The sequence below is a fragment of the Lichenostomus cassidix genome, chromosome 1Aa (genome assembly GCF_008360975.1).
Source record: "Lichenostomus cassidix isolate B80296 chromosome 1Aa, HeHo_3.0, whole genome shotgun sequence".
Taxonomy (NCBI): Eukaryota; Metazoa; Chordata; class Aves; order Passeriformes; family Meliphagidae; genus Lichenostomus; species Lichenostomus cassidix.
This window is the reverse complement of record NC_139480.1, coordinates 11,791,437-11,819,013: the sequence shown is the minus strand read 5'-3', so window position 1 is coordinate 11,819,013 and position 27,577 is coordinate 11,791,437. Positions and strand designations below refer to the sequence as shown.

Genomic DNA, 27,577 nt, shown 5'->3' with positions numbered 1-27,577 from the left:
TCCCTGGAATTGTTCTGGTTTGGATGGGACCTTGCACAACCTCCCTGCCCATGGCAGGAAAAGATGTCCCTGACCACAGCATAGTGTTGGACTAGATGATCTTTAAGGTCCCGTCCTATGCAGACCATGCCATGATTGATTCTGTGTTCACTACTTGCCAAACACATTTTCTTACCTGCTCTTTGCCCAGTAGGAAGAGAGTGGCCACACAAAACAGCAGTTGTAGTAGGTTTTACAGGTTCACACATTCCTAGTGGGGACTGTGGGTAGGGAAATGTGCAGGGTGGTGCTGGGCACACCAACAGTGGGACTGTGGCTCTTGCTTATGGGAACAAGAGGCTTGATTAGTTTTCATGCTCTAAATTGCTTAAAGACTTCAAATTAGATAGTCTATACTGCTTTGTGGACTGAGAGCCTAATGAGATTAACTAATGGGTTGTATGTCCCATATTGTGCAGAGTGAATGTTTTTACACAGTTTTGTTTTAAGAACTCCATGAATAATAGCCTTAAGTGGTATTCTCAGGCTGGGAAAAAATTACATAAAAATGTAAATACATCTTTAAAAACCAGTTTTAATTACTTAGAAGTGAAGTGCACCAAATAACTTAATTCTAATTGTCTGATTGTTGTATGACTTCTCTCTGAAGTGAAGTTACATTTGTTTAGGTACCTTAAGGACACCTTGATATTTTACTGTATAAAAGTTCCCCTTTTTTTCTTATTACTAGATTTTTTTTTATTACTTATTTTTTGTTTTACATTTTAATTGCTGGTACATAACCTGTATCAATATTAGTCTCTCTCAAAATCCTGAAAGAATATTTTTGGTTCTGAAGTAAAGGTCAGCTTCATAGGTCATTTTAAATATCAGAACATCTCAGATTGCCTGAACTGAAAACAGTGAAGTCAGCTGAAAGTAATACAGCCTACTGCTGCTCTGCTTTTTGTCATTTCTGGAAAGGTTTGAAGTTGTTGAATATGTGGAAAGTTTGAAAAAGAGCAATCTTACTTAAAATCTAGGTGGAAGTAGAAAATTTGCTCCATAAAACAAGCTGATGAAGTAATCATCAGAGTCACTGGGGAGGGCAGGCAGCATCCTGCAGAGCTGCATTTCCAGCTCACTGATCAAGCTCTGTTCTTTCCACTGAGAAACACACTGAGGACACTGAATGAGTGCACAACATGCAAATCTAACCAGTTGTAGGTGCTTTTTGTAGCTCTCCCATGACTGAGAAGCTAATGATCATGTGTAATTTATTTTAGCCTTTTATCCTATGTTTTTTTAACATAGATCTCTCTAAAGATGAGATCCCCAAGGTGTCGCCTCCCCCAAACTGTGGAGAGCACAGAGCTTACTTATTTGTAACTTCTTTTTTACTTATTTGTAACCTCCTCTCAATGCTTCATTTTCAGCTGTGCCAGTCTATAAAGCCACCACTTCTCCAGCACATCTAGTGGGCTCACCAAGCGTGCACAGTACAATTTCCACTTTCAAATGGGCAGTGTAAGTGCATCTGTTTCAAGGCGCTGCAAACACCCCAAGAGTAGCTCATGTCAGTAGCTTTCATTTTACTTGGGGCTGCTGCCCTACTGCAATGACTGCCCTCTCACCATCCTTTCCACAGGAGCTGTCACAGCCAGGAGAGGCTGAGTGTTTTGAAACATGCTATTGTTCCTGGAAGACCAGTTTGATCAGAGCAGACTGGTCCTTTCAGGTGAAATGCCATTAATGCACTTAGGAGTCCTGGGTGCAGAAAATCTGAGGTAACTATGTGACTCCTTCAAACAGTGAAGTAAGAGTCATTCTGGTGACTGAAGAGGATGAGTGGGAGGTGGAAGGCTTGGTCTTCTCCAGTGGGGGCTACAGAGTTTCAAAACAAACTAATGGAAACATCCAAGTCTTTTAGAGAGTTACTTAAGAACCCAAGCTTGTGAAACTGTTTCGTCAGTGGAGTAAGATGGGAAAGAGTGGTCTGTCTACCCCCTACACCACCACCTCCCCAAGGTGCTTAGTTACTACAAATACAAAGTAGTACAAAGCAAGGAATGTGTAAAAACAATGAACTCAAAGAGCAGAATTATTACAGCCACGAGCTGGGCCTGCTAGTGAACTAGATCAGGTTTAATAGTCTGTGAGGGTGAATTGTGTTCACAAAGTGGGGAAACCTGTGGTTTTTTCTTACAGGTCTGTTGGGATTGACCCACATGGATGTATAAAGGTTGCAGAAGCAGGAAAACACTGGAATTACTGCTGTACCTGAAAGCTACAAATTTTGGAACAACTGTGTTCATGAACAGCATGTATCATGTCATTTTTGCTTAAAATGGGTTATCTTTGGACAGTAAGAAGTAGGTATGTTAGGGTCTGTGAGGACCACAGTAAGCATCTTCTAATTTTTTAAGCAGTTATTTAACAGAGATGAGAATCTTTTTGTAAATTAATGGACTTATTGGTGTCAGACCGTCCCAGATGCTAGATTCATATATGAGCTGCTGTTACCCTGTAAAGACGTAGTTGACACTCCTAGGAGTTACATTTTATAGCATACTTTCTAAACACTGTAATCCAGCCTTTCCCACCTGGATTACACCTCTCACAACCCATCTAGAATACAAAATAAATGAAAAAATAATTAGAGAGAGGTATTAAAATCTTGGAAATACAACTAATAAATATAAAAGCTGGGAAAAAAATTTGTGCAGCAAAACCAAATTAACATAAGTAGCATAGCATCTTTAAACTTCCTTTTTTTTAATTGAAACAATTCCAGAATTAAAGTCACTTAAGGCTTCTCTTTAGACTAGACTGACTGGAAAATGTTTCAATTTCAATAAACGACTGTTTGGCTTAGTCTGAAACTGGTAAGACGTGAAAAACTTCCACAAAACCTCATTTAAATATAGTAATGCCCAATTTTGGTAATGTAACATGTACAAACAAGATGTCCATCAGTTTAGTTGGCAATTTTGAAAGATTTCCACTAAATACCCTGCAAGCTTCTGAAGCATTTGAGAACCACAAATACTCTGCACTTTTCTCCCTGCTATTTAGAGAATAAATGTAGCTTCCTTTCTACTGGATTTTTATGCTATTTTTTGTTCCTGCTTCAGTGTGGTTGATGCACTAAAGCTTTTTCTCAGTACTCAGCTAGAGTCTTTTATTCTGTTGGCTGCTGGTTGTGCCTTTTGACCTGTGCTGGGGATTTACTGGTACAAAATTGGAACATAATTTGATTTTGGTTTGGACCAGAATTTGATATAATGTTTTTAACATTTGTATTCCACATGCATCTTTACAGATTATACTTACAGGCAAAGTATTGGTGCATGTTTGAAAGCTGGCTTTCTAGACACTAGCTAGACTAGCTAGTAATCCTACTGTGGGAATAAAATTGGGATTTAAGGGGAAAATTAGAGAATTCTATCTCTTTTTTTTTTTTTTGTTTTCTCTGATATTAATTAGAAAGACTATATCTTTTTGAATGTCTTATTTCAGCTTTCAGTTTCTAATTTTACAGTATTAGATGACCAAAACTGCTTTCAGATCAGGGTTTGGATTTTTACAGACAAATGTAATTCCTATCATGAAAAAATACATGTGAAAACTTAAGCTGCAATTTGCAAAAACTGAAGAAAGCAAAAGTCAGGTTTACACACATCAAAGGAGTTCCAGCAGCAAAGAATTTGGTTCCAAGGTGGAGCTCTGGCCACTCAAAATTATTTGCCCTCTCTAATGGAATATAATGCAGACACCATGACTGCAATAGGACATCAGTTAACAATTTGGTTCATTTAAACAATTTCTTTACCAGAAGTTCAGGCAGTCAGCCATAAAAGTGGCCAAACCAGGAACGTATTGTTCTAATGTTTATGCAGCAAAAAAACCCCCAAGCAGAAACCCTTCAGGCATTCTATCCCACTTTGTCAACTCTTCTAAAGTTTTGCAAAAACAGGGTGATATGGAATATGTTCCATTTACAACAAAACATTGCCAGAGAAAATTCTGAGGGCATAAGCCACATTTCTGGAAATTGCAGTGACTCAAGTGACCTCTTGTTCTGACAACTACAATTTTAAGCCTGGACTACTCTGATCTGTAATCAAGATAGGGAAAAAGAAGCAGTGATGTGGGCAACACAGACAGGACTGGATTGCATCAGAATAAGGTGTTTGTTTTCTTGTCTGACCCAATATAATACATTACTTTGAGATAAAAAGTAGTAAGAAAACTGTGAGGACATTTCCTTTCTCTTTAATTTAGCCAATTGTACAATTGTTTCAAGTTGGTCATTTACTTTCAGGATTGTTTGTATTGTACCAGACTAAGGGCAGCTGTACACATATGGAATCATAGTACTGAGAAGCTGTATGGGAATTCAGGAGGTTGGTGGTTCATCCTCTACACTGAGCTGGTCAGCTGTATCCTAGACCATCCTCAATACAAGTATGCTTAACTTATCTTCAAACTTCCCATTTCCTAAAGCCTTTCTAGTCTATGGTCTTCCAAGCTAACCTATTTTGCTGTTTAAAAATCCTTTAGGTTGGAAAGCATATTCCTAATGTCTATGCTAAATCTCCCATGCTATAAATTAACCTAGTTATTTCTTGGTTTTCCTCTTGTGGCCATGAGTAGGAATTAACCATCTGCTCTTCATTTAAGGAGAGACTTTCATTTTTTCAAATCTACAATTATTTAAATATATACCCAATATGATGAAAGGCAGTAACACTGGAAGGGTGAGGATTTGCTGCATTGGAACTAGTTAGTGATGTGCAGGCTCACTCTCCTTTCTGTGTGCCAGCCTGCCACTGTTCCTTAGCAGTAAGAGAAACCCTCCATTCGGCCTGTATTTGCACTGGTGCAGCTAGGTGTAGATGCAGTAAAATCTTGCTCTGCTCTGAATTTTTGCACTTGTAGTGCAGATGTGGCAAGGACCTACGATATTGGCAAAATCTTGTGTTCAATGAATTTGTCTCAGGCATAAATTTTACCCCTTACACAAGCGTAACCTCAAAATGAGCAGATCCTGCCTTTGCCTAAAACTGTGGAATCCTATTGGCCAAAACAATGGCTTTGCAGATCAGGACACATTTCATTCAATATTTTAACCTCTTTAAAATATTTGCAATTACTAAAAGCCAAATTATATTACCATGTAATGCTGTAGAAGCTGAATTCTGCTGAGTTAATCCTGAGTAATACTGCTGCCCACAAAAGCGAGTTTGTCCTCAGTGTGTAGGACAGACAGGATTAATCAATTTAAAATGTTTTCAGTATTTCAGAAACATTGAATACTGAATAAATAATAAATATTATTTTCCCTGGTTGAAAATGAAAAAAAGCATTTACCCCACTAACCAACATTTGATCTCAGTTTAAGTTACAGACTGTAGCTCTGCAAAGTGACTGTGGTCATCCTGCTCTTATTCATTGCTGTGTGGAGGGATCTTAGTGCAAACATGGGAAATGAGGGTAGTAAAAAGCCTGGGATAGTAAAAGCTCTAGAGCAACTCAGCAGAACAAAATTAATGCTAAGAAACAATGGGTACATTTCAGTAGGTCCCTTTACTTCTGTCCCCGGCCATGCTTTGTCACAAACACAGACTGTACAGTAGAGCTGTGGCATTTAAAGAAGCATTTATGGGTCGTACCAACAAATTCAAACTGTCCAGAGGTTCAGGAATCATTAATAAAAAGAGATTTCTTCTAGCTCATGGCTACAGAAAAATCTCCTATATGAACCATCTGGGCTGCAGACCTGATGCCTCACTATCTTATCTAAATTGCAGAGATACCAGAGAACTCCCAAGTGTGAATATTTTTTGTTTTCTTGAGGTCATCTTTAGATGACAATAACACCTTTACAATACTTCTCTTCCAGCTGGTTAAATGCTGGCCAGATTCTACCCTTGATCATTGTACAAATCATCCTCTGGTATTAAATGAGAAGTGACGGGGCCAAGTGTGAAGTAGAGACTTGGAAATTCTGCATTCCCTTAGCCTTTCTGTAGCTCCAAACATCCCTGGTGAGATCCAGTGACATATTCCTGAGTGTGAACTAATGATTCCTTCCCCAAAGGCATGCAGCCAACACAGTATTTTTATTGGTTTCACACAGTTTCACAGAAAACTAAGTCTGCAGTTTGAAATTCAGTAGGATTTTTACAGAAAATTAAAATAAACAGATATCTCCATGTGGCTTAGAAGAACAGAAGCCACACAAAAATGGAAGCAGCTCTACATCTTGCACTCAGTACTCTAATAGAAAATCCAAGAACTCAGTTTCCCAGTAAACCTTCTCAGAGCTAATTTTAATGCAAACAAACTACTGCTTAGAATGCTAATATGTTTTTTGCTGTGACTTGTGAGATGTGTTTCACTGTTTTATGATATTCTTTTATACGTGCATTAGCAATCTATTGCCTACATAAGATTACATTTTCAGAATGCAGTATTTTTCAATGCATGCCCCATTGTTGTGGAAATTTGAATTGCATATAAAATTAACATGAAAATTTGCATTGTAAATTGGCTTTTAATGTGCAAATTATGGTGCATGCATGAAAGTTTTGCATCAAAACATTGGGAAAATAGACGTGAAATGCTTTATTTTTTCCAAAATTGAACTGATTAGTTGTTATTTGCAATATGTGAAATATGTAAGAAAAGGAGGAAGGGTAGATGATGAAATGTCAGTACTGACATTTTTGTCACTGCTCATTTACATTTTTCACAAATGAAATAAAGTTCAATAAAACGCCAGATTTTTCTTTCCTTACCTTGATGCAGCATTTTTAATTTATTAGGGTTAGACACTTACTGTCTGATGCAGAATTATCTTCTGCAGTCTCAGCTTTAAGCTGTTGCTTTCAGTGAAAGTTTTCCAGGGGAAAGACTTTGAGATTTGCTTCTCCCAAAACATGACATAGAATCCTTCTTCATGGAAGAATTCCTTCTGCTTGAAATGGGTTCTGCTTCCCAAAGCAGCAGTGGGATGGTGTAGCTTTATTCTGTGCTCACTGAAGTCAGTAGGAAGTCTTGGAAGTCTACAGAACAGCACCAACCTCATGGGGAACTTCATAACCAGTAAAAAGCCTTTCCTATAGCAGAGCATTGGCTGCAAATTTTTCTTTGCCTCCAACACACACGTCACCAAATCATCTAAATGCACTGGAAATCCTTGAAGCTGCAAAAATACTCAATGGGCTTTGAATTACTTCCAAAGGGCCTTCAAGCCTCTCTCTACAGTTAAACTTGCCCTTGGAGCTCTGCAAATGCATTGTATTAATTTTTTATTAAAGTTCCTTTGACTTGTTGTGCACAGAGTACAAAAAATGAAAAGATGTTTTAATGATATAGCTACAGACATCTGAGTGATAATCAAATATTAATAATCTCCTTGTTTGCTTTTGCAATTGATAGAAGTTAGGGAAATGAAGCCTTACAGGTGCTGTTCTAAAACAAGAAAGGCTGTATGAGAAGAAAGTACATCTGAATATATTGGCAGAAACTGTACAAAATAATACAAGAAAGTAAACACTACTTTCAGATTGATGTGTTGGAGAAAAATCAACAAAACCTCTATACCTGATATAGTATTTCACAAAGTTGCTGGAGATGTTAGAGGTCAATGGGCATTGGTCACCTAGTGTTCATAGTAAGTATACTGATGTTTTCAAATTTTTAAAAGCTTAAGTCCCTCACCAAAGTATTTGAAAGAAATGGAGGTATCAACAAAGTTCTCTTCAGAGTTTTTGTCTTCACAATGAAGGATGTTATAAGCAGTCTCTGAAAGTATCTCTTCTGAGATGGACACTACACAGTTAACTGGCCATTAACAATCTTGGATAGATAGAGATTAGTTTGGGAATGGTAAAGAATTATTCAAGATAGTCAAGTTTAAAGATGACACCTGAAAATTTCAAACACTGAGCAGGTATAATAGCTCCTGTATGAAGAAAGCCAAAGTAGATTTGGACTGACCAGCTTGCAGAAGAAAACTTAAGGAGGGTTTTGAGAGAAAATTCTGAACTTGTAAATACAATGGGGGTTAACCATCATTTTCTGTGATACAAGAATTTAGGAGGCATCAAATTAAATCCTATTGGGCAACAGATTTCGAATGAACAAAGGGATGTACTTTTCCAAGAAATAGACAATTATGTCACAGAACTCAGTACCATGGAATGTTTTGGACTTGAAATGTATTGTGTCGAGGAGCTGATACTATACAGTCCCAGATACTGTTGGTAACTGTAGCACAGGATGTCAATGTAGACCTTAAGGATCTCCTTAGGTGCAAAGTGCAGGTGCCTGTGCATGGCCTGGCTGTGGATATGTCTCATCTCTTGCATTCATTCCCTAAACACCCACTACTGGTCACTTTAGGGACAGGTTACAGGGGGACGTGAACCCAGATGGACTGTGACCTGACCTGCCATGACCAACAAATGTTGTAATACCTTTTTCGTTGAAATTTTGGGAAGAAAGACAAATAAGTGTATTGAAATTCACTCTTTGACCTCTGTGTATACAAATTATTGGGGGGGGGGGGGAAGGGTAAAACCAGACAAATTTTTAATGTTAAGCCTTTTAGTGACTATTACTAAGGGATCAGTAACCAACCATTATGGTGAGAGACCATTACCTACAAACTGCCCACCTGTTGCCCAAACTGTTCCCCTGTTGAGGGGAAAAGGAAATGGGGATGGGTTTTAATGTATGCTGCTAGTAGTTGGATGCACATTAATAGCTGAGGTTCATTCATCAGACCTATACTTTTTACACTCAATTTCTAACCCTTATAATTTTATCCTCTTTCAACTGATATTGTTGGGAAAATTCTAGTTTTGTTGAACTCTTTCTCCTGATAGCAAAATTAACTTTAAAATGTTCTCCCCATCTGTCTGTTCCCATCTGTTCTCCCCATTTAAAATGTAGAAAGATTGTTTTAAAACACCTGGCTTTTTAAGGTTTGAGTCATAAACTTTTAAAATCAATTTTAGTAGAAATTAAAGCCTTAGTGAGCAGAAATCTACATTTAGTAATCACCTACTATAACCCATTGTGAATGATAAAATCAAGGTGGCAACAAAATAATAATTGAAAATATTTTGTCATAAATGTTGCTGAAAGGTAGGTTCTTTTGAGAAAAACAATTGAGATCACTGTTAGGTCAAAATGAAGAAGTTTGCATCAGAACAGTGTGTGATGAGCAACATGCACAAAAACGTCAACAAAAGGAGTGAAACGATTAAGTATTTGATGTTCATAGGCCATAATCTGCATACAACTAAATTATGAGGTAATAACATGTAAAAAAAAATTACCTGACCTTCAGAAAGCTATTAAAAAACTCCTTTTTTTTGAGACAGATGCTTCACAGTTTTTCATGCAGAAGCTGGAAGTATTTTAAAATGTTAATGCCTCTATGTGCATTTGCTGCCAAGACGGATTATGATATTTATGAGATTGACTTTTTTTCCCTGTCTTTGCAAATTATTGGTAATGACAGAATAAAACTGCACATCAGAATCCCCTAATATTAATGTACTTAAGATTAAGTCCTAAGTCTTCACTTCTTGTGGCTGTGCTACAAAGAGGAGACTCAGAATTCAGCAGCTCTCAGTATGCTCTAAATAAACAACAGCCGAAGCCAGGGCTAGCTACACTGCAGCAGCACTAAGTAATTCCCTGTGCCCCTTTTCCTGTGGTGGATCTAAATGAGTGTTCATGCTGGCTACCTCCATTCCTCCTCACAGAGCTGCTGGGACAACAAGGGCTGATCTCCTCTGGCAGAAACCCGGTACAGGATACAGGGCCACAAACATCTGCTCCCACATTGTCCCTGTCCTGGTGCTGTTCAGAAGAGTTTCCCACAGAAGCTGGATTGCAGCTGCTACTGGGGGTGTCTGCAATCAACATGTGTTGTCATTCAGGACATTCTTCAGCTTAAAATGAGACTTCGTAAAATGTAAAGGAGGCTGTTCATGATTGATTAATTGCTTAGGAGATAAAGTGAGAGCAATCAATAATAAATATCTATATCCATGCATATTTTCCTTTAGAAAAGCCAAGCAGTTGAAATCGATGGAGGCTTCAGCTTTTTGGTGATTGACTACTTCTGCTGAGCTGACTACTGAAAGTAGAGTGAGAGCTGGAAAGCCTGATAATTCCTTAACATGTGTGAAACAGGTTTCTAAGCTCTTTCACCAGCAGCCCTTGGAGCAGCCTTGTGGTAGGAATGGAGCAAATGGAGAACACTTAACTGAGGGAGGAAAATTATGCTCAGGCAGAGAAGGAATTATTTCACACTGTCACTAGATGTCAGAAAGTTTATCTGTGGTCTTTCAGCAACAGTCAAAAGTACTAACCTCCCCCCAGCAGAAAGTCAGTTCAATTAGCAACAGTAAGAAACTTTCCATATTTTGTTGTGAGACACATGAAAATCATAATGTGTCTACAAGAGCTTTGAAGTGAGACACAATGATAGGACAGCAAGGAAAACCATCTGGACAAGCTCTGGAGAGGTGAATTGTATAAACAATTCCTAGAAAATATTCTTAAGGAAGGTTTGGTGTCTCTGCTGCCAACTTTTCTGTGAGAAAACCTTTGTCTGTGAGAAAAAAGATGGGAAAATATAGCTTGTAATTGAATGTAAAACTGGAGGCTTACATTACATTTTGTCAAACAGGTCTCACTCTGTTTCAGAGTAGAAGATGCAGCACCAAGGAGAAACGAGCACAATACACATAGCATAATCTACAAATACTCCCTCAGATACAGAGGGAAGCAATACAACATTTCAAAGAAACAAAAAATCTTCTGAATAGCTGGTGGAAAACTTCATCAATTTTTACAAACATGTAAAATGAAAACAGAGAATTGTTTGCAGGAAGTGAACTAGTCCAACAAAAGGAAACAGTTCTTTTGAGGAAAATGGAGATTTGAGAAAAATCCCACAGAATTCATACTGGCATTGTGCTGACCAAAGAACATGCAAGAATAATTTTAAAAAATTAAAATTCAATACAAGGCAGAAACAGAAGGAAAAAAAAATCACTGTACAGAGAATATTAAGGATAAACTTACAATAAGTCTGTGCTACTTTCTGAGGCAGAGCCTGGAAGCATTTGGCACTGGAATTATTCAAACACAGAGGTGACCAGGACTTGCTTGGAGTGACTATTGCACTAGTTTAATTAATGAAATTCAGCTAAATAATTCATTAGTCAGCAAGGCAATGAATAACAACAGGATAGCAATAAACAACAACATTTATGATAAAGTTGTCTCATATAACAGAACACATTAGATATCCCAGGAATTTCAGATATTTGAAAGGTAAGGAGGTCTCATAGACACACTTGCAGCCTGTATTATTCAGAGGTCAATGGACTTTGAAAACTATGTTGAAACAGCAAAGCAAACACTAAGGCAAATAAAGAGGATTAAGACTCCTATCTTGGTTTACTTCACTACAAAACCACACCTCTGCACTCGAGAGCCTCAGTCATGTGTGCAATATGGACTAGGAGGATCACTTTGGCAAAAGACAGAAATTTGAGGGTGTTCTCATGAACTCAACCACCTCTCATTATAGGACTGTGAATTGTGACAATAAAAATGGTGAGGGTAAACAAATGTAACTATCTAGCAAACCTCTAGGTCCCACCACCAAGCGGAGACAAAGAAGCTGCTTATTTGCAGACAATGAAAACAAGAACTACCAAATGATAGAGAAACTGTGGTTCAAGTCAGAGAAGCCACATTCGCTCCAGATAAGATACTCCAAGTAGGACTGCCCTCCTGTTTTCTCATGAGTACAACTTATTTCTCACTTAGAAACCTTGTCTGGCACAATATAGAGAAACTGTATTTATCTAAGATTTGGAGGTATGCAGCGGCCCTTTTCCTGGGAAATCTGACAGTTGTGCAATGACTGAGCATGTGGAGTTGCAAGGAGGGGCTTTACGTACCTTGGAAACTGTGGACATTGATAACACATTGGAGATTGTGGCTCCATGTGTAGAGTAGGCTTGATGTTTCTCCAAAAAGTGCAGTTGTGTGCGCATAGTTTGATGGCACAGCCCAGAAATTTCAGTGTCATTCTGCAGGGGAAGCACAGAATGTGCTTTTCCTGTGCACAGTGACTCAACACTGACAATGCATAACTCTGATTCAAACTTGAATAATTGCATATGGGTAAGGGCAGAGTTTCATCTAGCTCTGCACATTGTTTCCAATAGTGACTACCAAGTAAGCTCCCTGAGGTTATAAAGGCCCTCTAGAAGCCCTTCCCAAAATCCATTTTGAGCATCTGCTGATCAGTAATTCTGTAACTGCCTAAACGACGTGATTTGGGGTTGTATTGAATAGCCCTTGGTGTCTTTTTCTTCCATAAATTTATCAAATTCTTATTTTGAATTCAGGTATATTTTTAGCATCTACAACATCCTGACACAAGTTCTATTGGTTAATAAGGTGATGAATGAAGACATAGGTCTTTTTTTTGCCTGGAGGCCAGCATCTTTTAGCTTCCTTTGATACCTTCCAGATTTTGGGCTGAAAGAAACAGTTATTTCCTACTCACCTTGTTCAGGCCACTTCTGATTTTATTGTTCCCTAGTATATATTTTCTTTTCACAGCAAAACCTGTATCTATTTTATTGTTCTTCATCCTGTAATCACTCCATATCTTTAATCATACTTGCACTTATGTGTATCTTTTATCTTTATGTGTATCTATATCTGTCTTCAGATGGACACATAACTATAAACACTGCTGAAGATGTGGATATGTCATGTATTTATACAACAGCAAGAGAATATTTTATATTCTTGATTCCTTTTGTAGTGATTTCTAGCAATGTTTGTCTTCATTTTACATTCCTCTACAGTGAATTTTTGTTGCCTAATCATTGCATGGTGGGAGGTTCTTATGTGAGTCTGCCATCAGCATAGTCTGTATCACTGACTAATTCAGTGCCATCAGCAAATATTTTCATCCCTTTTTGACACTGTTTTCTGATCACTTGTGATCTGTGTTGAGCAATGGGGACTTCAGCACAAAGCCATGTGGGACTCCATGTATGATCTCTTCCTACTGTGAGAGGCAACTACTACTTTACCTCCTTTCTTCCTATCTTCTGAACCCTTCTTCATGTCTGATTAGCTCCTCAAGAGCCTCAAGGGAGGCAACTTTCTAAGTGCCTTCTGGAGCTCCAGGCAGATGGTATCAAACAGATCTGTGCTGCCAACATGTTTTATTGACATGTCAGAGGACTTTGGTAAATTAGTGAAGTAGGACTTCTCTTTACAAAAACCACATTGACCCTTCTTCATTGTACTGTATTTATCTTGATGCCCAGGAATTCTGTTGTTTATTATTGTTTCCTCTGTTTGAACCAGTACAGGTTATTAGTTCAGACTACTGAAGGTCTGCCCTGCAGTTCTGCTTAAAAACTGGTGTCAGGACAGTGAGCACTAAGTTTAACAACAGCTTCTCTGAACTGTCTTTAAGGGAGATGTATTAAATGGGTACACAACTAGGCAGCTGGATCCCTGCCTTTGAATTACATGCAGGAGACAACTCCAAGATGTTGTGCCCATGCTCTGGCATGGGCTGAGCATTGCTGCTGGGATCAGTATATCTGAGAAACCTCTTAATAAAAATCCTGCTGTTTGCTCTCCTGTGGATCTCCATTTCTATGAGCAATATAAAAGACAAACATTGATGTTTAATTTAGAATGAAACAAAGCAAAATCAAAAATGCAGGCAACATGTAGATTTGCACTTAACCAGAGATCAGGCTTTTCAGGAATGGTGAATTTTGCTTAGCATATTAAAAGGCTGTTTATTTGGTTATACCAGTTTTACAGTATGTGACTGTCGACTTGACTGGATTTGTATAATGCAAGTAAAGGCTAAAATTAAAAGCAGAATTAAACCATGAGTACAGCTAACTTTGTGAGCATTTCACTTCAGTAGTTGTGTGTGGACCTGAGAGTAGTTTGGCTTTCCCTATTTTTGTCTTTAGCATTCAAAGCATTGAGACATGCTATTACCTACTCACTGACTGCCAGATACATTACTGAAAAAATAGTAAGTGCTTTGCTTTACTATGTTAAAGGCTCTTGTGTTCTAGGTTGTTTGTGAGAAAAATAATGGAATCCAAAGAGTTGCTAATGGAATATGCAGGTATTTCCAATAAGACAATCTCTCTCTATATATAGCAGATTTGATCTATTAAATGTTTGTCAATTATGTATCTTGTTCCAGGAGACTTCCAGGCCATTTAGTCAGCAGATATATTCTCCCAACACACCAATACCATACTGATTAGTAAAAAATAATAGCAGTCCAGGTAGTGTGTCTTTCACAGGGTTGTAACTTCAAAAAACATTAGTGGAACAGATTTGCCACTTTTTATTTTTATAAATTGCCTGTGACTATTGCTATCATAAATTAGAAATACTCAAGTGTGTTCTCTATCATGCACACTTTCGATCTGCTTGATGCTGTCTGTAATGAAAGGCACAACTTTTATCTCTGTTGCTCTGCCCACATGCTTATGCCGTTGTTTCCTTGATGTGAATAATTTACATCCCGTTAAATTCTTTGATACAAATGCTTTGAAAATCTTAGTATATTCTATAATACCTCATGGTGATTTTTATCTTGCTAATTTTGTTTCTGAAATAACATCAATAAAGGAGGGAAAGCCATTCTACATTTGTAAACACCAAGTCCCCAGCCAATACTGTCCGGGGACTTTGTGTTTACAGCCATCCAGATGGCAGTGAGTGTGAATTTTGCATTTTGATTGAGATGGTTAATATTGATGTGAAAACAACAAAAACCCCCCATGTTTGCAGAAGATTGCCTACTGACTATACATCTGGCAATGTAGCAGGTATATCATTTATTCCAAGTACAGAGAGCATGTTGCACTTAGAAAACATAACCAAATACAATGGTTTCTGACTCTAATCAAGCATAGTTTCTTCTGTGATGAGTAGAAATTGAGGCTTGCCAGAGGTATAAATTGGTAGAACAACCAATGACAAAAAAGCAGTGAGCTGTTTCAAAGTTAAATAATTAACCAGCAAACATATGTACAACCAATACTGCAAGCAAGTTATGTTAATGCCGAGGTCTTAGCATTTTCAAGAGTGCATGCTTGAAAATTATAGTTAAATACATGTGCAAAATAGTTTTATGACTCATTTATTTGAGCAATTACTGCATTTTTGCACATAAGAGCTAAATAAAAGGAGGAAAAAAGATAATTTTAAAAGAGCTTGATATTAATTTTTGTCGATAAGTGATGCTGAAATGTAACAGCTGCATTGTATTTTACCCTCATTCTTTGTGCAGATTTCCTTTTATCACAACTGAATCATTCTTGTCTTCCTCTTTCTATTTTAGTTCATATTGACAGATTTTATCATCCTCTTTAGTTTGCTATGAAACTGAGAAGCCCAAATTCTGTACTGTGGAAATGGAACACTTTTAACTACTGGAATTTGCATGCTAGTATTTTTGGTTTTCTGGATTTATTTGTTTTGCAAGTGGAACTTCCCAGAATTCAGTCATAAGCACAACATCATTCAATGGTACTGTTCATCACCTTTGTTAATGATCAAAAATAAGGATATGATCATGAATTTTTTGATGGCATAAGGCTAAAGAAGAAAGAAAGGCAGTCCTTGGGGACGTGAGGATTAGGGGCAGGGTGGAAGTTAGAGTAAAACACATTGCACTGGAGGGCAGTTCCATTACAGGCCTTGTCACAGAGTTTGCATTTACAGTTTCTAGATGGTGTAAAAGTCCTTTCCCTTCAGAGCTTGCACAGGAATGAGAACATGCACCACCTCTACTATATTGTGATTCTTCTTTCTAATGGCAGTCACTTAAATTCTACCTCTGCCATCCAGGCTATCCTTTGTGTGTCTCCAGGTCAGAACCGTGACTCCTGAACCAAGATGTTTGGCTCATGGCCAAGTCTGTCTGGGCTTCTCTCCTTCCACAGCCTCCAAGTTTCTAGGGAAGTTCTACAGTCAGGGGTAGGAAAAACTGGGCACCTTATTTATTTACTTATCCAACGTTTCCAGTGGGCCTGAGGTGACAAGAGTGGATCATATGGACAGGTTTCTCAAGAAAGAGCCCTCCTTGAAGGCTAGGTCGGTTGGCTTACTTGGTTTCTAGGTCCTGTTCCAGTGTGACATAATCTGTGGCAATGCCAAAGCCTTGATTAGCTATTAATGGAATGTGCTATGAATGGTTTGGGTTGGAAGGGAACTTTAAGATCATCCTGTTCCAACCCCCCTGCCAGGGGATTGGAACAGGACAACGACACTTTTCAGCTGACCGGGTTGCTCAGAGCTTCATCCATCTTGGCCTGCCCCGGGGATGGGGCATTGACACCTTCTCTGGGCAACCTGTTCCAGTGTCTCACCATCCTCACAGCAAAGAGCTTCCTTCTCATATCTAATCTAAACCTACTGTGTTTCAGTTTGAATCCATTCTCCCATATCCTGTCACTACCTGCGCTTGTAAAAAGTCCTTCTCCATCTTACTTGCTTCCTTCAGGTACTGAAAGAACAATTAGGTCACCCCAAAGTCTTCTCTTTTCCAGGTTGAATGAATCCAGTCCTTTCAGCCTTTTCTTCTGTGGGAGGTGCTCTATCCCTGTAACCATCTTGGTGGCTCTCTTCTGGCCTCACTCCAACAGTCCATGTCTTTCTTGTGCTGAGGAGCTCAGAGCTGGATGCAGTACTCCGAGTGGGAATAATGACAGGCGCCCTTAAGTGAACCTTTGGCCATTCCTTGCTGCTGTTCTCAGGCAGCAAGCATAGCTCTGGGAAGTGACATGCTGCTCTTGCTTACCAGCAGTGAAATGCTAACCAAAACGCTTCTTCTTGTGCTTCCTTATTTTCCTTCAGAATTACATCTATTCCTTTTGTCTTTTAGCCTTCATCCCCAGCAAGCAGACACAGGGGTTAGGGAAGTTTTTCAATAATCTGGAGTTTGGCACATACCTAATCTTCCCCATCCAAGAAAGAATGATTCACCTTAAAGAATTAATTTGATTCTCCAGCTATGAAGAAGACCCTGTTAGAAATGACGAGCAGTTTATTGCTTAAGAGTAGAGCAAAAGCATAACTTTTCTAATATAGTAAAGCAAGGATGATTGTAATGAAGAGATATTTTGCACTGGAAAAAATATCCTTGAAAAACTGAGGGTAAAATAAGAAAAACCCCCCAGAGTTATAGCGCTGAGATTTTGAAATAATCTTCTTGTGTGGCCAACATAGGTAAATAATGTGATTTATTCGGAGATGAAGCTTGACAGTGTTATTAATTGGATTATATTTAGGTTTACATGTGACGGCAGGAGCTTGGACTTGGTGACTTTTGCCGTTCTTTTCCAGTTCTTACCCTATATTTACCTATTCCCAAAGTTGTAGAGCAGTTTGGCCTAATTTCAGGTCAGAGAATTCAGGAACTTCAAAGAATAAGGACTTCAGACTGCAGAGGAACTCCCAGGTGAACTCCACATAATGGTCTTGAAGATAACAATAGGATTAAATAATACTCTTATATAAAACCCCCCCAGCTTCTCCTCCTCACTCTGTGCAGGCTAATTGAGAACTGCTTCTTCTTCTCAGAATGAGATGGATCATCAGTTCTAGATTTCACAGTCTGTATTTATTTATTCTTATGATTACCTTGTGTTTTAGCTTAAGTAGAACTCTTTTCTCCTTGATTTTTTTAATCCCTTGATACACTTGTATGTCAGTTGTATACCTTTTCAATCTTCATCTCCAAGTCCTCCTTATTCTCTGGAAAGAGAGACTTTCCATTGTCCTTTTCACACTAGTCGGGCCTCTGGATGTGACTGCAATCTCATTACCAACACATTGATAGAGCAACACTAACTCTCATTTTATTTGAATTTTTCTATCAGATCTCGAAAAATTGAAGTTGAAAAATGTGTTTACTGAGAGAATTGGCTTTCCTACCTCTATTCAAACTGTTTATTTTTAGCTGGATATTACTGAATATGGAAGCAGTCCAGTTTACATCCTGGTTTGATTTCCTGTTTACATGAGCCAGTCTGGTGTCACCATCGTATTTCTGGACCACTCTGGAAGCTTGTGTGCAGCTTTCCTTCCACCTCCAAGGAGAGCTGCCCTGCACAATGGAACTATTGTTGTGCTCTCTGATAGTGAAATATGAACATTGTTGGACACAGTATATGCTGGGCTTATGTCACTTTGCTTAAGTGCACAGATATAACAGCAAACCTTTCACAGAAATGTGGGGAGAAAACTCACGTTAGAGAATAAATTTGGAACTGTAGCCATATTTATTTGAAGTTAATATAAGAACAGATCTGGTCATATATAGGGTGGCCCCCTACAGTATAATTTTTGTCAGCCTGAGGGGGAGGGCTGCCTTTAGTTTTGCTTTTTTTTCCCCTTCCCATCTGGTTTTGTTTCCCAAACTATAAAGCTTATTATTTCCCTTAAGAGACTATTAAATTTTTTTTTTAAATCTACAAAATAGTTGAGAATTTGAAATGGCCATTATGACTACTAATGGTCATAACAGCAGGCATTTTACAGGAGGCACTCTTATGGAGTTTCACCAGTCTATCTAATGCATTAGCAGTCTCTGTCCTCATTGTTATTTTAATAAGATTTTCAGAATAAAATGGAATAGTATGTGCATTCAGAGAATGCTCATGCTAGGTATAAGAGCAGCATTTAATCATTTTGCTCAGATTCTGTCTAGCAATGTTCAGTTTTATTTTCAGCGAGGATGCATTTTAGAGAAGTGGGAATACTTTAATGTGTATTGATGGATGTAAAACTAGAGACAAACAAGTCTGAGGTTTGTTTAAGGATGATACAAATGTTGCCGTGCTAATGGATCAGAACTCTGAAATAGAACTGGTTAATTCTTTTGTTCTCAAGGCTGATTCACAATAACTAAACAAGATAAATGAAGCAAAGCTTGTTCCGTTTTTACTAAGCTTTGGGATTCATTGATGCAAAATTTCATACTAAGATTTTTTTTTTCCAAGGGATACTGCAAATGAGTGCCTCTCATTAGAACATCCAGATTCTTCCCTAGTGTCTTTTAAACATGCCAGTTTTTTTAATGATGCTTTTTCTGCTACTTGCAGGCAAAGATTGGCGAGCACAGATACCTAGCATGCCCTGTGCACAGGCTTACCTTCTGCTTCTGGTATTTCCATTTCCATTTCAGATGTGCTGCAGCTGTGCCTGGGGAATACCCTCAAGGAAAGCTTTGTCACAAGGAGGCAAATGAGGTTCCCTGGAGCAGCCCAGCACAGTGCTGCAGCTGGCCTGCAGCAGCCCACACCCTGTCACCCTGGGTCAGATGCTCTGCCTAGGCACAAGACAGAGTGCAGAAATTCTATGTCCAATTTTAGTAAAGTCAAAAGATACAGCTGGGAAATGGTTCCTGATTTTCCAATCCAATACCATGAAGCAGGTCTTCTACTGCACTAATAGTGACATGTATAAATAACAGTCATTGGGCCTCTCAGGGACAGATTTACAGTGAGGCTGTCAAAAAAGCAACTATCAAAAGCAGACACAGCAATTAATTTGAAACTCGTATGCTATTTATTTTAATGTAGTTTAAAACTTGCAGAAAATCTTGATTGTGTTCTGAAACACTTTGTTTTTTTCACTCACAGAAATCAAACAAAATACCTCAATGAATAATCTTTAATTAAATGAAATTTTTAAAATAAATAAATAAATGAATGAATGAAATATTTTAAAAAGCAGAAGCGTTTTAAGTCTGGACAGTATTTCACAGCTGTTTTCTTTTTAGAGCTGGTCGTGGTAGAAGATTATGTTGATGATCATAATGCACACACTTATTTTTGTTTCAGATGCATACTAGCAATACCTAAAAACCACTTTAAACCTCAATGCTGCTTCAGTAAGTGCTGCAGCAAGGACAAAGTTTCTTCTATGTACTGAAACAGTGTGTGTATGGGGTAGGTGGCAGGGTGTTTGCTACAGTTAGACAGGATTCCAAAAATATGCACTGATCATGAAACTCAGTAATTCTGGTCTAAAATATTTATTACCTGCATAAGAAATGTCACATTGAAAGGGTTTTTAAAGCAATATCACACAATGAATCCCAGAAGATGGTAAATAAGTAAATGAAAACTAAGCAAACCAGGTAAAATTAAATTGTAGTAGGAGTATTTTCAGTGGTAATTACAGGAGTCTGTCATTGCTAAACTGAGAGTAATAGAGCCAAATGTCAAGAAATCCAGCAGTCACATGGCACTTAATGAATATGAATGGAACATATTATACAGACACTGATCAGGTCTTTATGACTCATTTAAAATTAGATTAGTTTCAGGTTTAAATCAGAAATTCAATTTATTTGTAGTATACAAAGGATACTCTGTATCTTCATCAGATCTATTGTCCACAATGCTTTCTGTTTTCAAAATTAGAAGTTCGAGACTCCAAGGGTATTGCTGTCTTTTAGTTTGTTACTTATAATCTGAGTGGTTAAATTGTAGCTGAAGATCAGCCAGAAAACTTGATACATTATTTTTATCCTCTTTGGAAACAAAAGTGACTAAATACTGAAATGTTTCGAGGATAAGAGTATGCAAAAAGTGTGTGATACTGATATTCCTGAATGTTTAATTAAATATTTTCAACCAGCATGAAACATTTTGACATTTGTGGAAAGACACAATGCATTTCAGTTTGTCAGATCAAAGACAAATGTTTCGTTTGGACTTAGTTTTTATGTGTACCCTTGAGCTGTTCAACAGCTTCCTGGCATTTATACTCCATGCTCCAGTACTTTCATGTGCTGAGTCCCTAACCCAAGTTGTGCTGACTTCAATGGTAAAGACATTTCTGCATCTGTAAGTACAACAGTGCATTGTTTTTGTCGGAAAGCAGAAAAACATTGGCAAAATTGTTTCCTGTGGAAAATGTAACTTTTACAGAAGCAGCGTTTTCCGTTCAAACACCACATTTTTAGAAAACTTCCAACTAACTGCACTTAAAATATACTTCAGGAGTGTTATTTTGAAATCTATGAATGCTAACATCTATTTTTTATCCTAAATAATTTTGACTACAAAAACTTTTCAGACACCCAGTACAGATAAAATTACTTGAGGTTTCATGTATAAGATATATTGATCATAATTTAAGTATAATTTCAGTATTACATTATCAATTATACAACACCATAAAGTGTTATGGTGCATTATGGTTCTTTTGCATTACTTCAAATAGTGGAAGTATAAGAGTCTGCAGATTATTGCAAAGGGGAGAAGCAACTGGTGACAAAGTGAGTGATCATTGTAATGTAGTCATGCAAAATCACAAGGAATACACAAGGTCTTGTTTTGCTGCACAAAGGAGAAATTAAAACCATAGGAGGTGATGCCCATACTCAGAGCTGTAGGGTTCTTTCAACCTTCCCTCCCACGCTGGTTCTTTAATTTCTTTCTGCAGCACACTTTTGGGTAGATATGTGCTGGGTTTTGAACACAGCTCCAAGCCACAGAGGCATTGAAGCCAAACAGCTTTGAGGTGAGCCTGTGCTCCATCTCAGCTTGGGGGAAACCTCTGAAGGTTGGTAAAGTGGGATGTGTGGTAGTCCCACCCATTGACTGGGCAGCACCATGGTATGCAGGCCAGGAAGCCCATTTACTAATTTACACCATGTTTACCTTGGGGGAACATGAGAAGCCACCCTGGAACAGAAAAAACTGTCTTCCTTCCCTGCAGCAGCTGGAGTAGTGCACAGCAAGGCAAAATTAGATTATAGCAGAGAAGCTGTAGGTGAACTACTTGCTTTTCTTCAAGGACCGTATTTGTGAATTGTTAAGACACAACTACAATTTTCTTCTACAGGTTTGGGTTGAAACTTCCTGTTCTATCTATAGGATGAGTAATTCACACTGTGTGTCTATTTTTCCGCCCCTCTTGTACAGCTACACAAATAAGCACTCATGCACACACGCTGCATTGGTCAGATGTTTGGGGTTAACCCAGGCAGTTTGAGCCTCAGATCAAAAGTCTTAGTTAAAATGCCGTTTTTGCTGCTTAGGCTTTAGGTGTCTGTTCATAGCACAGAGATGAGACAGCTTCACGCAGCATTTGCAGGGCTGTGGGAGAAAAAACTGGTGCTATTTTTTTCTCCTCAGGACTGTGGCAGCTCTCACAGATACAGGTACACTTGCACATGCACACAATGTCAGGTACGGTTCTCCACCTTATTCCTAATTTCTTTGTTTTGTGGATACACCTTTGTTTTGACTAGTGAGACATGTCTAGTTCATGGGCTTTTTTGTCTTCTGAGACTGAATAACCTTCTTATCAGTTAACCCAAATGAAAGGCCACTGTTACACTTGCTGGTTTACAACAGTTTATTACAGTTCAGTGACAGATTATGAATGAGGCCAGACTGACAACTGGGTTCTTTCCATGTCAGGCAATAGCGATATCAGATTTATCATGATCTTTCTTTTCCTACTCTATAACTCGGTTGTGTGAATAAATGAAGAAAACCATATAACATTCAAGACTTCATTAATTGGTTGCTTAGTCCCAAGTATCACTTTTTTGAAGTTACCTGCCATCTGGCACTGGGAGCAGGTTTGCCAGTTCAACTGCTGAGTAAACAGCAACCTTCCCAAGCAGATGGAAATCCAGCAAGGTGACATGGAAAAACTGTCTGATGATCTCTCATTTCTGTATTTCCCTTTGAAGCTGCTTTTTCCTATTGTAGAAAAGGAGACTTGGAGAAGGAAAGGGAGAAGGAAGAGAGGGATTAAAACAAGAAAAGCAGGTATCCTTGTGGCTTTTTGGGGCAAACTGATTAGCTTATTGTGGAAGCTGGCGCAACGGACATGGAGAGGAGACTGAGCTTTGACGGCTGATGTGCTTGTGTGGAGTGTTCAGGCTTCACTAAACCTCAGCACAGAACTGATGCCTTTTCTCAGCTCCTTCATGTGTCCTTATGTCTGCTGTATATTAGTTGATGAACATCAACAGCTAAAAACCCCAACCCTTTTATAAGATGCTGAAGTCTGCAGCAAGTCCATGTGAAAATGCCAAGCCTCTCAATTTTCCTGCCTACCCCTCTGCCAGAGATGACTGTGTCTGCAGCAGATGCAGAAGAAGGGAACGTGTGTCCATGCAGCAGCAGCTACAGTTCAGGGTCCTACGCCATATTTCAAAACTTGCCCCCACTAGGAAGACGGTGAGGTGGTGGGCACTGAATTGGGCTGAGTGTGGTAATGTGCCACTGTACTAGTTCTGGTGTGGATGTGGTATTCTTAGGCAGCCTTCTAAGACAGGAATATCTTACACCAACACAGGAAGACCAAGCTTTTTGTAAGTTTCTTTTGGTAACAAAGCCAGATTATGGGAATTATCTGAGAACATACCAATTTTCTGTGGATTTATATTGCAGCTGAGTTCCCTTAAGGCAGCTCCATGTCCTGTCCGACAAAGGGTTGTGTTTGTGTGACTGCAAGCGCCACACGCTCCCGTGGCAGGGAATGAGCAGTAGAGAATGGGTGATTTGGTAGGAGTGACTTAGCCGGGTTATGCTTCTTGGCATGCACCTTTATTATCTGCCTGTGTGACAAAGTTTTATTGGGTCAACTGCATCACTCCAGGCTGTGTAGTTCTTCACCAATAAAACTATACTTCAGAAGACTTCACTTAGAACATTTACTAAGCTGTAAGGCTATAAATACGCACACCTCTACAATTGCTTTGCTTTGCTGAAGCAGAAGTTATAAATGTTATCAGGACACCAAACATGAAAAAGTTTAACTTTTTCCGATAAAATAAATAATGAAATAGCACATTGCCAAATCATCCAACACGACGTAAGGCAGAGATTTTCAGTTCTGTTTAAAATAGGAAGGCGCGGGGTCCCTGAGCGCTCCCGCCGCGGCTCCGAGGGGTGCGGGACATTGTCCCCGCCCGGCAGCAGCCCGGAGCCCGCGGGCACCTTCCCCGGCACTCCATGACTCAGCTCCGCCTGCGGACATTTTTATTAAGCATATATATCTATGTATATCTATCTATCTATATATATGTACACACATATATATACACACATACACTTCATGAAGAATATACATTTACATATATATATATACTTAATATACAAACGCGCACACACATATGCATATACTTAACATACATACATAGAAATACGCGAGGAGCGGTCCCCGGCCAGGTGTCCGCGCCCGTCCCGTCCCGTCCCGCCCCGCCATCTTCCCTCTGCCCGGCGTTGGCCACCGCTGTGCCTCCGCACGGCCAGCGCAGGGACCCCCGGCACTTCCCATGCTGGGGGCTTCCCACCGGGGGCGGGACCCTTCTGATCCGGGCGTCTCAGTGGGACGCGGCGTGATCCCCCACTCCCGCAGCCCCGGGACGCGGTGCTGTCGCGACTACATGTCCCGACATGCCGCTGCCTCCCGGCGCGGCGCCGCGGGCACCCACCGCCGCCCATTGTGCTCCAGCCCGGGGAAACCGCGCTCCGCTGCGCTCAGCCTCCCCCCCGCGCGCCAAGTGGTCCCTTCCAGCGCTCCATGAGGCGCCCTTCGGGCGGTCCCATCCACGGGAAACGGGGGGGGGGAAGCCGGCTGAGCGGGGTGAGGCGCACACAGCAGCGAGCACTCCCTCGGGGCCCGGCCCGCCGGTGATTGGCGTGCGCGGCCGCCAATAGGACGAGACGGCGGTCGGGAGAGCCAATGGGCGCGGAGCGGCACCGGGGCGGGGCGGGGCGCAGGGAAGCGGGCGGGGCGGGCGCCGCGCGTGCGCGGGGGGCGAGGAGGAGGGACCGTGTCGTGTCCGTGTCGGCGCTCCAGGGAGGGTCGGGCGGAGGGAGGGGAGGATGGAGCGGGCGGCCGGGCGGCCGTGAGCGGGGCGGGAGCGGAGCCAGCAGGCCGCGGGCAGGCCCGGGCGGGGGAGAGGAGGCAGGGAAGGGAAGGAAGGCAGCCGGGTGACGGGTCGTGCGGCGGAGGGGTCTCCGGGCGGAGAGCGGGCGGGCGGCCGGGGCTCCCGCTCCGCCGAGCGGCCGGCGGGGCAGGATGAGCCAGGAGGAGATCCTGAGGAAATTCATTAAGCGAGTCCAGGCCATGAAGGACACGGACCACAATGGGGAGGACAACTTCGCCAGCGACTTCATGGTGAGGGGCGGCGGCGCGGGCGGGGCGGGCGAGGCTCCTGCCGCCCCGGGGCGGGGGGTGACCCGCAGCCCCTTCCCCATCCCCCGCCGGCCAGGGGCTGCCGGGCGGGCGAGCGGCGCATCCCCGGGGGTGACCTGCTATTGTGTGCCCCGGGGCTCGGCCGGCTCCCCGTGCCCACCGCCGCTCCGGAGCTCGGCGGGGGGAGGGAGAGTGTCCGCCTGGGTTCGCAGCCTCCTTCCTGCCCCGCAGCCCCGGGAGGTTTGTCACCGCGGCCCCGGCCCTTCCCCGCTCCGGGGAGCTGGGGGTGAGCGGCTCTTGCAAAATGAACCGGGAGGCTCCTCGTCCGCCCGCCCCGCTGCTTCCCTGAGCGCATAAAGGGGACAGAGGCGGCTCGGGGGGGCTGTGAGCGCTTCCTCGCCCTTGCAGCCCCTTTTCTGCAGGGTTGCCGTGTGTGATGTCAGCTGGGGATAATCGGGCACTCCTTTCCTCCTTCCCCTTTTATCTGCCCCTGTAGCTGCCTGCTTGAGATTTCTCTTCTTTCCGAGGAGATGTGTTAAATGTATTGACAGTCCTTGGAGGAATATTCATCTTCCCTTCCCTAACATCTCCCTTCGCTCCCATCCCCCATCGCAGCCCTGCCTGTATCCCTCGTCCTTTCTTCCTTCCAGATCAGTTCACCGTCAGCCTTTGGTTAACGTGTGCGCTCGGAGGAAATGTCTATTGGAGAATTAGTGCTTTTCCTGGTTTATTTTAGCTGTTTAATCGGGCTGGTACAATATCTCGGGAGTTTTATCTTTTGAATTGGTGGTTTGAGCTGAGAACAATAATGTTTATTGGGCAGATGTTGCTGGCACTTTTCAATATAATTTAAATACTTAATATCAAAATGCAGTTTGACTCCCAGAAGAGCTGAAAGAGGGCAGGTGAGTGCCCTCCGTATCTGTCTTTGTAGCTCGTTTTATTACGCGTCGCGCTTTGGGATTAAAAGCACATCGTTAGCCCTTTAAGCTGTCAGTCTGTGCTAGTGGCCTGGGAACAAAAAAAAAAAAAATCTCAATGTAAGTGTCGCATCGGAGCTCGTCTGAAATGTGGGGAGGAGGCCGCGGATGTTGCGCAAGGCGGAGGGGCGTTGGGAGCGCTGGCAGGTCCAGGGGTGGAAGAGGAAGTGGACTTTGGGAAGTAACGAGTTCATCCAGGGTGGGGAGGGAGCCCGTGGGAAATCGGCCACGCTCTTTGGGCAGGATTTTGCAAATACTAAAAGTATGCTGCTGAAACATCTGAGCGTGTGGGAAAGGAAGAGAGCAATGTGTGAAATGAAGAACGGCATTGCAGAGATAGGACCCTTCTAAATCTTCACAGGAGCGCTTAAAGGTTATAGAACTTGACAGAAGCTTTTCATCAAGTCATAGTTTTAGTAATGTAATTGCTATTTAACGCTAATTGACATCTTGCCTTGTACTGGTGAGTCCGTCTTGTTCATGTAAATTATATGTACTTTACAGAAAGGCTGGCCTAGACTAGTGCAAAATGCGGGACATTATTAATGACCTTTATGTCAAGTACTTTGTTCTAGATCCTCTGACTCGCTTCCACCATTTCATATCTCATAAATACGTTGATGTTTTAGCTTTGTTGTAGAAAAATTGCATACAATACATATTTTTATCATTCTTTCTTTGAAGCAGGGGCACCTCTGTATGGAAAAACACATTTTGTTCCAATTTCTCTATTTGACAGCGTGTTGTTTCCATAGCTTTCAACTGTATAGGCAGTGAGTTTTCCCATGCTTTCCTGTAGCAGCAAGAAAAGGGAATCCTGGTAAAAACTGGAAAACAGATTTATAGGAACTAAAGGGCAAGACATTTCAGGAGAAAGATGTATTACCTGAAAGAGTGTTAATTGTGTTCAAAATTTCTTTTGTCCTCTTAACACTTTGTATTTAAAAAATTCGTATTTGATTTTTGTATTGGAAATTAAAGGAGAACCAGGAAACTAGGATGCTGATCTTCAGCTCTAATATTCACCTTTGTCTAGGAAAGCAGACACAGATTAGTGTGGTGACAAGAATCATAATTGCTGATTTTTAATTTTTTTTTTCATAATCAATGTATTGGAGTATTTGGGGGTTTTTGAGGTATGTGTTTTAGGGTATATTTGGCTGTCTTAGGTCCTTTTTGCAATTACTGAAAAGGGAGAAGAGTGGTGAGTGGGATATAAGTTTCAGTATTCTGTTTACTTAAAGAATTAGTAGATATTTTTTGAGGGGTGAGAAGGGAAGAAGTTGTTTCCTCATTTAAGTGCAGGATGTACTGTGGCTGTTAAA

General features: G+C 40.7%; 2 protein-coding genes across 5 annotated transcripts in view; one reads left to right on the top strand and one right to left on the bottom strand.

Annotated features, from left to right (window-relative positions):
- Window positions 1-22,452: 22,452 nt before the first annotated feature.
- Window positions 22,453-24,714, bottom strand: LOC146443161 (uncharacterized). Its single transcript, XM_085040070.1, has 2 exons — window positions 24,268-24,714; window positions 22,453-23,686 (listed from the first exon to the last, which is right to left on the bottom strand). Exons 1-2 carry the CDS (start codon window positions 24,573-24,575, stop codon window positions 23,530-23,532), a joined length of 465 nt encoding a protein of 154 aa, XP_084896196.1. The 5' UTR covers window positions 24,576-24,714; the 3' UTR covers window positions 22,453-23,529.
- Window positions 24,715-24,936: 222 nt separating this feature from the next.
- Window positions 24,937-27,577, top strand: part of PTPN12 (protein tyrosine phosphatase non-receptor type 12) — a 69,196-nt gene continuing 66,555 nt past the window's right edge. For 2 of the 4 annotated variants that reach the window (XM_085040045.1, XM_085040035.1), the window contains exon 1: window positions 24,937-25,254. In XM_085040045.1, coding sequence (XP_084896171.1) covers window positions 25,156-25,254 — 99 coding nt within the window. In that variant the 5' untranslated portion in view covers window positions 24,937-25,155. The remainder of the gene's footprint in view (window positions 25,255-27,577) is intronic. The other 2 variants (XM_085040026.1, XM_085040018.1) reach the window with 1 other exon arrangement.

What these genes read in the sequence shown, in the direction of transcription:
- LOC146443161 (XM_085040070.1), bottom strand. Translation starts at nt 24,575, where the DNA reads ATGGGCGGCGGTGGGTGCCCGCGGCGCCGCGCCGGGAGGCAGCGGCAT. An exon ending in CGCTCCTCGCGTATTTCTAT is followed by an intron (nt 23,687 to 24,267) that starts GTATGTATGTTA and finishes TTTGTCACACAG; the next exon opens with GCAGATAATAAAGGTGCATG.